Genomic DNA, 15890 nt, shown 5'->3' with positions numbered 1-15890 from the left:
TTAAAGTATTTAGGATTAGACATACTGATCTATTTCTTATTATATGAAGTGCCAAACACACAATGTCTGTGGTGTCTGGACTTGATACTATGATTCTTTTTAAGGTTTCTTATGCATGTACTTCTAAAAAACCTTCACGATTCGTTTTGGTCCAAGAAGTAAAGTCTTCACAACATCTTTTTAATAATCTATCACTCATCCAGGGTCGTTGCCTCCTCTTCCAACAGTGTTCTTTTCATAACTAAAAAGAAATAATACGTATCTCTTAAATTTGCCTCCCTCCCTTATATCCCCCTTGGCAATAGCTACAACATGTTTTAGGCGTCTTGGCATAAGACCAGGTTACTTTATTTTTTTAATTATTATTATTTTTTCTTCTTTCTTCTCTTTTTTTTTTAACATCTTTATTGGAGTATAATTGCCTTACAATGGTGTGTTAGTTTCTGCTTTATAACAAAGTGAATCAGCTATACATATACACATATCTCTTCCCTCTTGTGTCTCCCTCCCTCCCACCATCCCTATCCCACCCCTCTAGGTGGTCACAGAGCACCGAGCTGATCTCCCTGTGCTATGCGGCTGCTTCCCACTAGCTATCTATTTTACATTTGGTAGTGTATATATGTCCATGCCACTCTCTCACTTTGTCCCAGCTTACTCTTCCCCCTCCCAGTGTCCTCAAGTCTGTTCTCTAGTAGGTCTGTGTCTTTATTTCATGACCTTTTTTTTTTTTTTTTAGATTCCATATATATGTGTTAACATACGGTATTTGTTTTTCTCTTTACTTCACTCTGTATGACAGACTCTAGGTCCATCCACCTCACTACAAATAACTCAATTTCGTTTCTTTTTATAAGACCAGGTTACTTTAGATAAGCCAAAGAAGGCAGTATTTAATTTATATTTGGGGAATATTGCTGATTAGTTCTGAAAGAATGATGTAAAGTGCCAAGTGTCGTGGAATCTTTGCTTCGAACTGGAGAGAACAGAAATTCCACTGATTATAGAAAGAGCAACAATGTGGATAAAAATCAAATTGGGAACATCCCTCAGTATTAGAGAAGTTCTGTAGGAGGCTGGGGGTGGCTGTGAGGGAAGGTAGATTTCTTGGCAGAGATTTAGGCCTATAGATTTAGCTGTAGCTAAAGGATCACCAGAGGACAAGTAGAATCTCTGCCTAGAAATCTACCTTCCCTCACAGCCACCCCAGCCATCCCCAGCTTCTACCCCCAGTACTGACATCTCAGGTCTTAAAAAATATTTATATACTGCTTTATTCCAGAAAGGTTTAATGTGAAGGGAAAATAACGGGTAAAAAGTTGGAATAGCAAGGTTCATGTTCAAAATTCATGTCACGAAATTCTGTCTACCTACTACCGGTTGGCCCAAGATTTGTCTCTTCTATTTCTAGCAGTCAACATGAGGAAGGAAACACAGTCAATTATAAGGAAGTGTAAATATAGTGTACATTACAAAAAAAAAAAACACAACCCTAAAAACAAACAAAGCACCACCAAAGCAGTAATGAAGCACTCACTGTTCTTGATGTTGAGACCTGAGAGATATTTCTCCTGTGGGATTTTATGGGTTAGCTGGTGACAATATCCTTGACTCCCCTGAACCTTGGTTTCTTTGCCTGTACAATGGGGATAATGACAGTATTTAATTCGTGCAGTTGTGAGGATTGCATGAGGTAATAGAAGTAGGAGACCTAGCCAGAACCTGGCACATTTGTAAGAATTCCATAAATGGCTGCTATCATCTGTATGTGTATAAACACAGCACCATGTTTCCTAAAGGAGCTAATGATCTATCTTGCATAGAGAGGCATATGTTGTTAACCACTGCAGAAATTTTAGTTTGGCTCATTTGATGGGTTTAATTCTACGAAGTCCTAAATCATCCTTGGTAGGGAAGTGGGTATCTGTGAAAGCCTCTTTAACATGAATGGCTACAGAGTTACTAGTTGTAAAGGTTCTCTGGTGGCCTGAAATCATGATAGCAGCTCTCAGTGCTGTTAGTTTAGAAATATTTTAGGAATTGGGAGAAGTGGACATGATAGCATGGCAGGACTTGTGCTTTCACCTGAGGTGGAGCACGTGAGGATGGAAGAAACAGGGGTCACCTAGTGATGATTTCTGACGGTCAGAGATAACCAGGAAAGCCATGTTTTCTTCCCAGTAGTACTGGCTGTGGATGGATTGTGAGATATTCCCAAGACATTTAGAGTTTGTTGGGAACTTGCACCATCTGTCAGAGAAAGGCATGCGGGGTATTTATTTGAACACATGTTACTGAGGCCACTGCCAAATCAAGGACTGAATGCCCTTTGACTCACACCTAAGTGAACACTGTCAAATGTAGATTCCAGTAGTTTTACTCTACAAAATTTTGAGTAGCAAGAATGTAACCTTTATTTTAATAACATTTAAAACAATCACCATTTCCTTTTGAATTCTACCTGTTAAAAATTTTTTTTTGCTCCTTCTTCTTTTTACATTATCTTTGGAAGCAGTTTTTACTGACATTTCTAGCAGAGAAATTTTTTTCTTTTGCGCCTAAAATTCACTCGTAAGTCAAACAGGTAACTGTCCCTGCTTCTCTGAGCATCTTACGGTTTTGTAGACTCTTGCTGAATTAGAAATCTTGTCTATCAAGTTTCTCCTTTGCATTTTACATGTAAAATAATACTACACCCTCCACTGCTTGGTGTCATTTTGGGAGTTTTAATTTTTAAAATAGCCATCAATCTTCATGGCCTATCTCTGAGACAGGTAAAGATGTTTTAATGAAAATAAATATTGAGATCACCTATGATATTCTTATCAACAATAGCATTTTTTAAAAGATCACTAATGCTGCTTCTATTGACCCTAAAGACAGGTATTTTGTGGAGGTGGTAAGAATGCTTTCATTCCAGCTTATTTTATTTCTGGTATTTTTGGTACTTAGCACATACAGCTTATGAACGACTTGGTCATCATTTTGAGAAAGCATGCCTTTCCCCCAGTCACCAAAGTGAGGCTGCCTTCCTCTCTTCTGGTGGGCAAAGAAGCTGAAATGAAAAGAGGTTGAGAAGTAATTGATGAAACACAAACACTGTCTCTGAGGTCCTAAAGGCTTGTTTAACGGCAGGACCATGTTCCTTTTCCGTTATCTGAACAAAGACAGAAAAGGAAAATTTAGTTCCCAGTAATGTACGAGAGGAAAAGGAAGATGCTTTGCATTTTGAATTGCTCAGCTCAGTGCCCTGGTTTCCTTTGGCAGCTCTTGGAAGGCGAGAGCTTCCTCACTCAAGGCGTATTCTATTTTACTGTGCTGTAAGGATCCCCCCCAAACTTCATAGCCATGTGGATACCAGAGAATTGTAGCTTCCCAGAGGCCATCACTGAGAGTATAAAAAAATGCCTAAGAGTGGTAGTAAGGGATGGGAGTGGGAACAGAGAGTGACTGCAGATGGGCAAGAGGGATCTTTTTGGATTGGTCGACAGGTTCTGAAATTGGATTATGGTGATGCTTGCCCAACGCTGTAAATATACGAAAAATCATTGAATATGTACCCTTAAAATGAATGAATTTTATGGTATGTGAAGAATTATACCTTAATAAAGCTGGTAAAAATGTCTGAAATCGGGGCTGTCTTAACAGGAACCATATTCACGGTTGGTACCTGGGCTTCGTGGTGCAGCATCGTGTCTGAAACTTCCCCACCTGTGGGAAAGTAGGCGGGGTTGGGGGAGCATCTGAGGGGGAGAAGCAGGAAGAGATGGGGATAAGCTGAATCTTACTCCTAAGGCAGGGCGGAGGTCTGTGATCATGGTGCGAATACAGTGGCACCATTTTTGTGGTGATGACAACTCCAGTTAGGTTCCTGAAGGTAAGGTACCTTTCTCTCCTGGGCTTTGAAAGCTCGCCTTCTGAATCGTCCCAACTCTTTTGTTGGGTTGACAACAACAACACTTTATAGCCAGAAATCTTACCTTAAAATCTTATCAGCCCATGTAAACTGTCTTTTAAATGATTTATCAAATATACTATGCAGATTTGTGTAAATATATTAAAAAAATTCTTTCTATGTAACATCAGTTTGACTCATGTAGCTTAACCACTACATTTTTATTTTTTTTTGGCTTGGTTACCATTTTTTAATAAGAAAATATGTTTTTGAACATCTTTATTGGAGTATAATTGCTTTACGATGGTGTGTTTCTGCTGTATAACAAAATAAGAAAATATTTAATGTGACAGGTCAAAAAATTTTTTTTCAACCTCTTAGTTTTTTTCATGATGTTTTCCTATTTCTTGAAAGAAAGCAATCAAGCTTTCAGAGTTTGATTTACTAAAGAAATTGGTTGGCTTTGCTTACATATATTGTGTGACTTGAGATAAAGCTGCAGGACTCCCTCAGTAACTGGAGGGCAGGAAACAATTGACACTGTTTCTTAATTCACATTGTTTCTGAGACATTTCCTACTTCCTAGTATAATATAGCTTTCCCATGAGAACAATTTGCTTGTAAATGGTTAGACATGATAAATTTCTCATTGGCACACATTCTGTGAGGAGAATGTCACTGTGCTTTTTAGTAGTTGAGTTGGCGTGTGTGTCTGTGTGTTTGTGTGCATGTCTGTGTGTGTGCTGGGGGCTGGTGCTTCATGTTTTATGTAGATGCCTCCAACTTCATTCCAAGTATGAGATATTTTCTTTTGAATGCTTACCCATTAACCTAGGGTTCTGCATTCCTTGGTTGGAACCTCTTTCTTGATATAATTGCTTTAATCCTTCCAGTTTAAGGGAACAACCCTGTGAATTATGGTGTTTTTAGATATGCCTGATGAGTTGCCGTGGAAAGGAATTCACAGCATTTACATCAGACATTTGCATGTATGTATATTGCATGTGGGTGTGTGATATTGTCTGCAGCACTGTAAAGTGGTCATCAAGGAATAATGCCAGAATGCGAAAGGAAATTCGTAGATTATCTCATCTTTTTTGCAATTCCTATTTGCAATTCAAAAAAAAAAAAGAGAGAAGTTTTCACATTACTTCCGAAATGGTGGTTCCCGCATTCAGAAGTTAGACTGTATATAAAGTGAAAGTAAAAGTTTTCCAATTAAAAAAAAAATGTAGAACTTTGAGTTCCTTTTTTTTTTCTGTCTTATCAGATTTTGTAAAAATAATACCACTTGTCAGTTTTGCAGCTCCTTCCATCTAGAGAACTAAAAGCATTTCACAATCTTTTTTCCTCATGCCCTTCTCTTCAAGGCAATCTTTACTGGGCTGGGTTTATTTTTATCACTGCAACAACCAGTTTTTAGAAACTTTTGCAAACGAAAAAAGAAAAATGAGAATGGCACTGTAGCTGACATTCATTTTAGCTGTTTCCTAGTGTGAACATTTGAGTATTTCTAAAATTTTCTCTCCAAGTATGTCTTATTTTTTCTTAGTTTGTCCCAGTTCTAAGTCTCTATTCTGCTGATTGGGTAAAAAAAGTTTTAGTGTAAAACCTTATACCCCGCAGAATGACCTCTTGACCTTTGAGTTAGATCTCCCCCCTCCCTCCCCCCCCACAGTTCCAGGAGCTCCTTTTTCATCACCCTGTTCAGTATAATCACAGATTCCAGGAAGGTTAGCACTGGAAGGGCCTCTAGGGATTACCCAATTTAAGCCTCTCATTATATAAATGATGAGATTGAGGCCTGGAATGGCTAAGGGACATGCTCAAGGTCAAATAGCTCATTGATGGCAGAGGTATGACCAGAATCAAGGATTCCTGATTTCCGGTTCAGTATTCTTTGACTTTGCTAAACAAAGAGTCTCTCTGGATAGAATTACAGTACACCCTCACTGACTCCTAGTGCCAACCAACAGGTTGAGTTACAGTCTAGCGCAATGAAAATTGGGAGGAGATTTTATTTTTCCAGTTTATTTGTCAAATATGGAATGGTAGTGTTGAATTCATAGTACATTTTTTTCTGACCTGTGGGTCTTGAGCAATTTCTCTGCAGCGGAGACTGTGATTTGAAATGACTGGTGATTTGTGTACCTTCCTCAGGCCACCACACCATCTACATCGGGGTCCATGTGCCAAAGAGCTACAGGAGAAGGAGACGTCACAAGAGAAAGGCAGGGCACAGAGAAAAGAAGGAAAAGGAGAGAATCTCTGAGAACTACTCTGACAAGTCCGATGTGGAGAACGCGGATGAGTCCGGTAGCAGCGTCCTAAAGCCTCTCAGTGAGTACTCCCTGGGTGTGGGTACCTCTGTCTGCTTCACTCCCGCAGCCTGGGGAAAGACGCGTGTCAAGATCTTGTGGCTAACAGGGAGGGACGCAGCGATACCGGAGTGGTCGCCTCTGAAGCATAATGTCTCTGGAGAGGCTTTTCTTGTCCCAGCAGGTTGGTCTAGGAGGAGATCTGGTAAAATTCTGAGCTGGTCAGAAAAGATGTGACAGAGTTTAGGCGTGGTTGTGTGTTTTGACTCGTGAAGGAGGACAGAATGTTATAGATGGTATCTAACTGCAGTTATCAACAGTAACTGGGAGATTCTTCAAGAAATTTTTGGATTGTTCCTGCTTAGAAATAGATTCTATTAAGATAGTAGGTCAAGATGAGAAATACATACATATATATATATATATATATATATATATATATATATATATATATTATATATATATTTTATATATATATATATATGACATTTATAGGAATATAGGTGACATTTAGCTAGGTTGATTTAAAAAGGAATAGTGGGAAAGCATCCTGAAAATCAGAGAAGGATGTAGAGTGACACAGCTCTTGAAAGGTTGAACCTATTAGATATCATACTTTGGATAGAGGTGTTATTAGGAACAGAATAGCAGGAGGTCAAAGCACATCCTTGGATTCAAGCGCTAGGGTGGATGTGTGTTTAGGTGTATGTGTCTCTTGCTTTGGTTTCTTTTGATATGGAGAACGTTTGGCTATCTGGGCAGCTTTGTGGCTGAAGGGAGCATGAATATATGCTGTAGAAGGGAGAAGCAGTAGAAACATATGCCAATTTGGGAAGATTCCCCAACAGGAGTTACATAGTGACAGCTTTTCATGTTGGCAGAGCTCAGCACAGTTCTTCCTCTCTTTGCTACACTTGCAGAAGTCTGGAACCTGCAATAAAACGCTTTATTAGGGGTGGTGGAGATAAAGATCCAGTTCAGTCTTTGCAGGTGATGAGAGGCCAAATTAGAATTACCAGCTCAGGTGTGTTGAAAAGTGAATTTACAGAGTGAAATTAAAGAGGGTGTGAAGTGTAGTGATGTGAATCTGTGAATTTTTTTTTAATAGTCTCTCTCCTGGAGCTGAACAAGTGGCTTAGCAACTAGAGAGGTACTTACACTGAGAGGAGCCATCAGGTGGACCACCACATTGAAGAGGAAAGTTTTGAGGACAGTTTGGAGATGTTCCACTAAATTAAAATTTTAAAGTGTTGGAATACATGTAACACTTAGAGGGGACCAGAGGGCAGGAGGCAAGAGTTATGTGCTTTTCACTGGAACGTTGGGGGAGAGCCTTTCTGAAAGGAACTGTTCATATGTTGACTAAAAAAATGGGGTCTGTTTCAAGCAAACTCCTTGAAATGCAGACAGAAAAGTTCACAGTTAATAGTCTGGAGGAACAAAAGATAACATCCCTTTCCAAATAAATTACTACTGTTTATCTCCATTTGCTCTCTGTTTTGTCAAGGCCTAAGCCAGAATCAGAGGTGCGTCTCCACTATGTGTGTGTGTGATCTGTCTCTCTGTCTCTGTCTCTCTCTCTCTCATAATCTCCCATTCTGCAATTTAAGAACAAGAGTGCATCATCACTATAAATACTAAAAAGGAAAGAGACACTCACCTACACAAATGGGCCAAGGGATTTTGAGATGATAATTATGTAATAGCTTTTTAGGAAGGGCAGTGGAAACAATGCCAGTAATACTCAAGTAGGTAATAGTGAATAAACAGGTCAGAAAGGTACTGAGACTGAACCTGTGTCTCCCACGGGGGTCCTGTGGCTTTCTGTGGCATTTGGGGACCCGTTTGAATACAACATGTAAAATAAGAAAGGCAGTTCATTCTCTTTACCCTCAGAGGTCTCCTCCCTGGGGAGTACTGGATTGGGTTGTATACGTGGTTTCTGAAGCGATCCTATGGAGACACCATTGTTAAAGACAACGATAAAAAAGAAATGAGTTATAAATTTGTATTTTATAGTTAGTTACTTTCTGCTAGTCACTAAGTTATGCTGTCATATGCCTGTGACATATTTGACATGAGGCATCCAATTTGACCTGAAGATCCTCTTAGAAATTACTGTATTTTCTCCACTGCTTATCGTGGAGACTAACGAGATTGGTCGCTGGTTTATCTGGTGCAATTCTACTTAAGATTGTTGCACTCAGATGTAGAAAGACATTTAAGCCTGTGATTTGGGGGAAGCTACAGGGCTCTGACACCAACATGAAGATAAAATTCTTATGGGAAAACTCACTGAAATATCTGCCATTACTGTCTGTCAGGAACAGCCCCAGCCAGTTTATGTTGTTCTTGGATCTAGGGTTTTTGAGTTACTTATGTTTACAGACATACCAGGTCCTGTAGACTAGATTCTTACAAGGGCCTGGCATTGTAGCAGGTGATGCTTGTAACTTCTAAAGAAGCCCCACATGGAAATAGAGTAACTTGATGAGAATCATCTCTGATTTTTTTCCTTGCTGTCACCTCCATATGCAATCCATCAATGACTTCTGTTGGTTCTACTTCTAAAATATGTCTGAATCTGTCTACTCTTTTTTGATTTGGCTGCCACATTGTGGTCCAGGGAATCCTCATTTCTTGCTTAAGGCAACTGCGACAGACTCCGCCTTTCAAGTCTCTTCCCACACAGTGGCAGCAGTGATCATCAGGAAGTTTAAATCGGGTCATGCCATTCACTCCTTAGAATGAAATCTCGGTCGGGCGTTAGGGCCCACCGTGTCTCGCCAGAGTGCTTTGTGTTATTTGCTCCTTGTTCACTTTAATTCAGCCACAGTGATTTTTTTCAGTGGTGCCCACACCTCTTCTGCCTTAGGACCTTTGCTCATGCAATCCCGTCTTTCTGGAACGGTTACTCATTCTGGTCCTGGTTAGCTTTTCTCTCCCTTTATGTTCCAGCTTTAAAGTTTTGTCTCTTCAGAGAGGCCTTTCCCTACTGCTCTGTCTGACGTAGTTTCTCCTGTGTTAGTCCCCCCTCAGTTCTTATCTCTTTCCTTCATAATACATGTCTCACTTTGGGATTTTCTTAGCCTACAGTTTTGTCTTGTGCTGATGGTACATCGTAAGCTTCCTGAGAGCTAGCATCCGGTTTGTTTTGTTCCCCTATGTTATCTCTGGCACCTGGTACAGTGTCTGGTATATACGTGCCTAATAAATGCTTATTGAAGAGCAGTTGATTACTATAGCAGAAGACATTGCTTCTGTTGGTCTATTTCCCACATTATAGGTAAAGATCCAGTTGATTTTCTTGTTTTTAATCCTCACACATGATCTTTTATATTTCGCTGCTCTGCCTTTTTTCTCTTGCCATTTCAATCTGGTCCTAACTTTTAATTATGCCACTTTGGGAAGTGCCTCATTATTTTGACTATTGCTAACGTGGTACTTTGGTCTGGGTACACGACTCCTGAGTGTGTTGAGTTGCTCGTCACCCACGGGTGATGGAAGAAATTGATCCACAGAGCACACGGATTCATCCCGTACATTTAAAAATGCTTACTATTCCGGACCAGAACTCTGGCAGCTCGGCTTCAGAAGCCATATTAAGGAGGCACAGAATGAATAGTAAAGGACATTTATAACAAGACGTAAGCCAAATATCCTCCAGTATTTAGGCACATCCGGAAGATGACATAATTAACGGGTTCATTTAACTTATAACGCAGATGCTTTTTTCTCTTCTCTGTGGCTCTGGTCTCAAGACAGGGCTTCTAAAGAGTGGATGCACGTTTTGAATCTTCTGCGTCTGGAGCTCTGAGGACGAGGCTGGCCACCTTCGTCTCCCCTCCGAGCGCGGCGGCAGCTCTGAGCCCTCACACAGCTGCTCCTCTCAGCGTGCTGTCCGAGCTGGCGTCTCAGCTTGGGACACAGAGAAGGACGCACATGTGAGAAGTGTGGTACACGAGCAATGGGGAGAGAGGCTGGGGGAGACAAGTGAAATGGAAGAGCAGGCAGGAGGAGAGACAAGGGAACGAGGAGGTGGTGTGGAGTGGGTGGTGGAGAGAAAAGCTAGATTGTGCTCTTTCTTAAAAATAATCCTTTCGCCTCCCCCACCATGCACTTTTTTTCCCCCTAAGTTAGCAGCTGCCATCCTCTGAGGGTTGCCCATTCTGGGTGGGAAGGTGGTCCTGGATGAGCTAGGCTCTGCAAACACAGTGCAGCGTCCTTCCATCGACGGTTTTGACCCCTGCGCTTTGCGTTTTGTTAGCGTCCTGGGGATGCTTCTGGGCGAATCACAGGCTGCTCTGTGACTGCAGAGACTCTGAAGATGTGTACAATGTTGGGAAACAGAGCTACAAGCAGAACATCCTGTTCAGCATAGTGGTCTGATGTGTAGTATATCTCTTGACAAGCTTGCACATGCATCGGCGCTGGGCGGTGCTAACTGCCTCGCACACATATGTCTTGCCCGTGGTGGAATCTGGTCGCTGGGTATGCGCACACAGACACTCATTCAGTCTTGTGGTATTCTTTCTTAGCTCTTTGGATGTGTACCAGAACTGATGCATTTATGCTAGTGAACATTGTTCTGTGAGCCTGGAACAATGGATGCCCGTTGGTGATCCAGTTATAGTCAGGAAACTGAAGCAGAGAAATGGGCAGCTGCTTTTGTTCGGTGCTTCCGGGGAAATGAACAGAGTACCTTTTCATAAGAGCCAAGATTATTTGGGGTTTTGTCATTTGACTTCCCCTTTTCCCAGCGCACACACACCCCTGTGCCCTCCCCCCACCTGACCTCATTCTTCTGGGTGCCTTCCTACTTTTTCTTGATTCTTAAATGTTTTTAGGCAAGACCCTTAATGCTGATATCACAAAGTAAGATTTTAAAAATTTTCTGTGTGCCATTTGTGTATCCCCCAAATGAAGCAGTATGTAGGAGAGAAGGGAGTCTTTGGAATGTATGTGAAAGGAGGTAGATTCTGTCCCTGTTAGGAAACAAAACACAAAAGAAATATATCGTCTTTTTCATCCTCTTCTCTTTCATCTTATGTACGTAGGAGGAAGTACTTTATCTTTAGGTCTGAAACAAAGGCTTTTGGTATTAAAAAGTAATTGAAAACTTAAAGTTTGCCCTTTCAGAAGGGCCACTTGTGATGGAATTTTACTGGAAAGGTAGTGTATCGTATCAGTTAGGAGCACATATTCAAGCCACACGGAGTTCGAATCCCAGCTCATACCAGCAGCGTGGCCTTGGCAAGATACTTAAGCTCTCTGTGCTCCTGTAAAAAGGGAATAATGACAGAGGTTACTTCGTAGTGCTCTGAGTATTAAATGGGAAGTGTATCCGGTTAGCAATTATTATTTTGGGTGATTCTGAACATTTTCTTCAAGCTCATCTTTTTCCATCCATTGTACACAGGTAATGCCAAAGCTTCAGACTAAAACTTTGCAGAGATTAATTCCCTGTGAACGTTAATCACTGTTTTTTAAGCTCTTTTGGCCTTTTCTACTACAAAGTCCCACTAGTTCTTCCTTTGCTTTGGCTGTCAGCTTGGCTCCTGGCTCCCAAAGGCATCTTTGGGAGAGCTAAGTCTCTTAACTTGCCAGTGGTACAGCCTCGATGCTGGCTGGCAGGTGAAAGGACCAAGGAAATAAGACTTTCACGGGGCAGAGGTGATGTGCCTATGGTGCTGTGCTTTTGTGTAACATAGGGCCACTAGCAAGTGACTCTGCTTACCAAATGTGTCCTTGACTTCAGTCAACAGTTGGAATTCCCACTTCGGGGCCCCAGCAAGCAAATGGGCTGTTCCTTCTTTCCTGAGAAGGATCTCTTTCTGGCTCTTTCTTTGTGTTTCTCAGTGAAATTAATCTGGTGAAGAAGGGCAGTTGGGTGGGACACATCAGCGACTCAAAGGCAGTGCTGTGCTGAGAGGAAAAATGTTTGGCATACTTGTGTTTTTGGTGGCACAAGGCTGGCTCAACAATGTTGTGTTTCGTGTGGTACGAATAATTGCTGTTTATTCCTCTGTGATGCTGTTGAGTACAGCTCTGTGTCGTAGCGCTTCTGCCTTCTCTAGCTGGTTAACTATGCAAACCTCTCAGGGAGCCTTGCATTCTGGAAACGCAGTTCTCTTGAAATCACCTTGAAGTGGCCTCCAAGTGGCAGCCCTTTACACTATGGAAGGGTGTCATTTCTCACTGCCCCTGCCTATTCTATTGCAATAGTCATTTCATTTTATCATGCCGTGCGATGTTATGAATAGTGCGTTTACGTGTGTCATGGGAGAGTTGATGTTGCTGCTATTTATAGTGACTCATGAGTTCAAGAGGCCTCAGAGGGTTCCACTGTGCTCCAGGTGCTGGGGTACTCAGGGCTAAAAAGAGACTGTGACTTGGGGTGGAAAATGGGGGAAAACTAGAACGGTATATGAAATTTAAGCTGTGACGTATACTCTAGAGAAGCGAAGGGGGTGTAAATGACTATCTGTCACAGGTATTACTTCCTCAGCAGAAGGCAGGACACATCCTGTGGTTTGGGTTCAGGGATAAGATTGGAAGCTTGGGGGTGTGAGTGTATTTGTGAGTATGTGTGTGATTGGAATGCACTGAAAAAATGAAAAATACTGGTAGGGATCTTCTTGAAATGGTATTCTGTTCAGGAAATTTCTCATATCAGAAAAAAAAAAAAAGATTCTTAAAGGACTATATAGGTTCTTAATACCAGGGATTTAGATTCAGGGCTTTATGGGTTTGAACTGTTGATGCAGAAGTTGGGATGTGGGACCATGGGGGACCATGGGTATACTCTATAAATAAAGTCTCTGGAATTCTTCCATGACCACAATCTGGAAGCAGGAATGTTGGGTTCTTTTAATAACTTTCCCATGGATGGGGAGTGTTACTTGACTTTTCATCACATTTCTGTAGAGGTGTTGGGAGCACCAAGTCCCCATCATCCTCTTACCTGTCTAATCAAAATCTCAGTTATCCTTGATCCTTCCCTATTCTTTTTCTCCCATAATCAGCCACTCACTGAGTCCTATTGGTTTTTCCTTCTAAGTATCTCTTGTGTCTGCCCTTTCCTTTGAATTCCTAAGGCATTATCTTCTTATTTGGATTTTCTGCCTTTAGGGTCTAACTTGAAATAGAAGGGAGTTATTTCTTTTTTTTTTTAATTGGGGTATAGCTGTTTTACAATGTTGTATTAGTTTCTACTGTACAGTGAAGTGGAGTTCCCTGTGCTATACAGCAGGTTCTTATTAGTTATCTGTTGTATACATATTAGAGTATATATGTCAATCCCAATCTCCCAATTCATCCCCCCCTCACCGCCCCACTTTCCCCCCTGGGTATCCATACATTTGTTCTCTACATCTGTGTCTCTGTTTCTGCCTTGCAAACCAGTTCATCTGTACCATTTTTCTAGATTCCACATATATGTGTTAATTTACCATATTTGTTTTTCTTTCCGACTTACTTCACTCTGTATGACAGTCTCTAGGTCCATCCACGTCTCTACAAATGACCCAATTTCATTCATTTTTATGGCTGAGTAATATTCCATTGTATATATGTACCACATCTTCTTTTTACTTTATTTTATTTTATTTTTTCTTCTTTATCCATTTGTCTGTCAATGGACATTTAGGTTGCTTCCATGGCCTGGCTATTGTAAATAGTGCTGCAATGAACATTGGGGTGCTTGTGTCTTTTTAAATTATGTTTCTCTCAGGGTATATGCCCAGTAGTGGGATTGCTGGGTCATATGGTAATTCTATTTTTAGTTTTTTAAGGAACCTCCATACTGTTAAAATGCACTGTTCTTTTTTTGGGGGGGGGTCACATGGCATGTGGGATCTTAGTTCCCCGACCAGGGATTGAGCCCATGCACCCTGCAGTGGAAGCACAGAGTCGCAACCCCTGGACTGCCAAGGAATTCCCTAGAAGGGAGTTATTTCTGACAAGGCTTCCAGGTATCTCGCAACCTCTGGGCTGCCAGGGAATTCCCTAGAAGGGAGTTATTTCTGACAAGGCTTCCAGGTATCTAAAATGTCCCTTCCATCTAGTCTCTCTTTAATTAACCCTTCCATCTAATCTCTCTTTAATTAAACAAACAATAATGGTAATAAAAAAACCCTTCTAATGCTCCTCATTACTGAAAGCAGGTTCCTCACTTGGGGTCCATAGACATTTAAAAAGAAATTGAGAATGTAATGGAGTTTCCTCTACTTTTTTCAATAGTTTAAGTAGTTTAATGAAAATTATAGGTTTACTCTGTTTCAGCAAGGCCTTAAAGAGAGCATTTACACCAACTCATAATGACTTTCCCAGTTTTTGAACTCCTGTGGCAAGTATTTTATGTTATTTTACAAGTACATTACATATTCTGGTACTTAGGCCTGTGATGCTTCAAGTGTTGACTTACCTCTTTCATTCAGCTGTGTGTCGTCTCTCCAACCATATCATTAGAGCCTCATGGGCAGGAGCAATATTTCGTACTTATTTTGAGTCGTGTTCTGAAATAGCATATCCTTTGAGTGGATGCACAAATAAAATGTCTAGAAATTACCAGTTGGTTTAAAATATTCTGCTGTGTCTGAGAAATAAAAACTGAAGAGGAAAGGTTATGTAATTATCTAGTATTAACAACGACCTTAGTTAAAAAAAAAAAATGCTATCCCCCCCACCTAAATTTTATTGAAATGTGATTAAAATAGAAATCACCAGAGTTGTGCAAGAGGGTGAGTTGAATAATGGTGAAATGAAAAGAGAGAAAAGTAATTTTTCTCATGCTATATAGTTCTACAGCTTTGTTTTGCAATGATTAATTAGCACATAAATAAAATAGAAATTGTTCATGTTTTCGAAACAGAAATAAAAGTGCTACCCTGAACGTACTTTTTCTCATGAGAAAATATTAAAATGTGTGAAGATATGCATGTCAATGCAAGAATGCAAAATATTATTTTAGATGACATTTCACTAAAGAACCATATTAACGTGTTGAATTGGAGTAAGCTTGCCTCTGCATGACTGTTTGCGGTTCGTATTCCACTGTGCTGAGTGAGGATAGTATATAAAAGAGGTTACTTATGATAGTGAGATTTGTTAATCACTTGATGTCACCAAGGCCGTTTGTGGAGTGTCTTACATAGAGAATTTTAAGAATTGTTACGTATGTTTATTATGGATAAACAGAGTAGTCCATGTTGCTGCAGAGATGAACTTAGGTGACCTTTGTACATCCTTCTCAGAATTATGATGTAATGTTTTTGAAACAAGAGCATCCCTGAAATTTTTTATTCTTCCGCTATTTGCCAATCAAGCAGAATTCCATTTTTTAAAAAAGCAGGATATACTCAATACCCTTAGAAGCCACTTCTGGTAGCTGTTTTATTGTGATCCATCAATTTGTATTAAAGTTATCCTTTGTCTGTTACCAAATTTTGCCACAGGGGCCACAGAGGAAGCAATTATATTTAATTGATTCTGCTTCATTTAGGAGGCTTTGGGAAGGAATAACTTAGGTGTGATGGAAAAATGTGACTTCTGGATGCAAATTTCCAATAAACATGTGGACCATACAGCAAGTTGTGTTTGTTCAAAACTGAAGTTGTTTTCAGCAGAAAATAGGGTGATTTCTGTTACCAAGTCATGGGGATAGCAATTTCTTTAAC

The 15890-nt window shown here is 40.4% G+C and overlaps 1 protein-coding gene across 9 annotated transcripts in view; it reads left to right on the top strand.

The window, feature by feature from the left end:
• The window catches only part of SLC4A4 (solute carrier family 4 member 4), a 437388-nt gene that overhangs the window by 161329 nt on the left and 260169 nt on the right, over window positions 1-15890 (top strand). For all 9 annotated transcript variants that reach the window (XM_082463732.1, XM_082463733.1, XM_082463734.1 and 6 more), the window contains one exon: window positions 6056-6235. In XM_082463732.1, the coding sequence (XP_082319858.1) occupies window positions 6056-6235 (180 nt within the window). The remainder of the gene's footprint in view (window positions 1-6055; window positions 6236-15890) is intronic.

This window comes from Balaenoptera physalus, assembly GCF_965194825.1.
Source record: "Balaenoptera physalus genome assembly, chromosome: 5".
Classification (NCBI taxonomy): Eukaryota; Metazoa; Chordata; class Mammalia; order Artiodactyla; family Balaenopteridae; genus Balaenoptera; species Balaenoptera physalus.
Note: the sequence above shows the minus strand (reverse complement) of the source record. Positions and strands in the feature narration are given on the sequence as shown.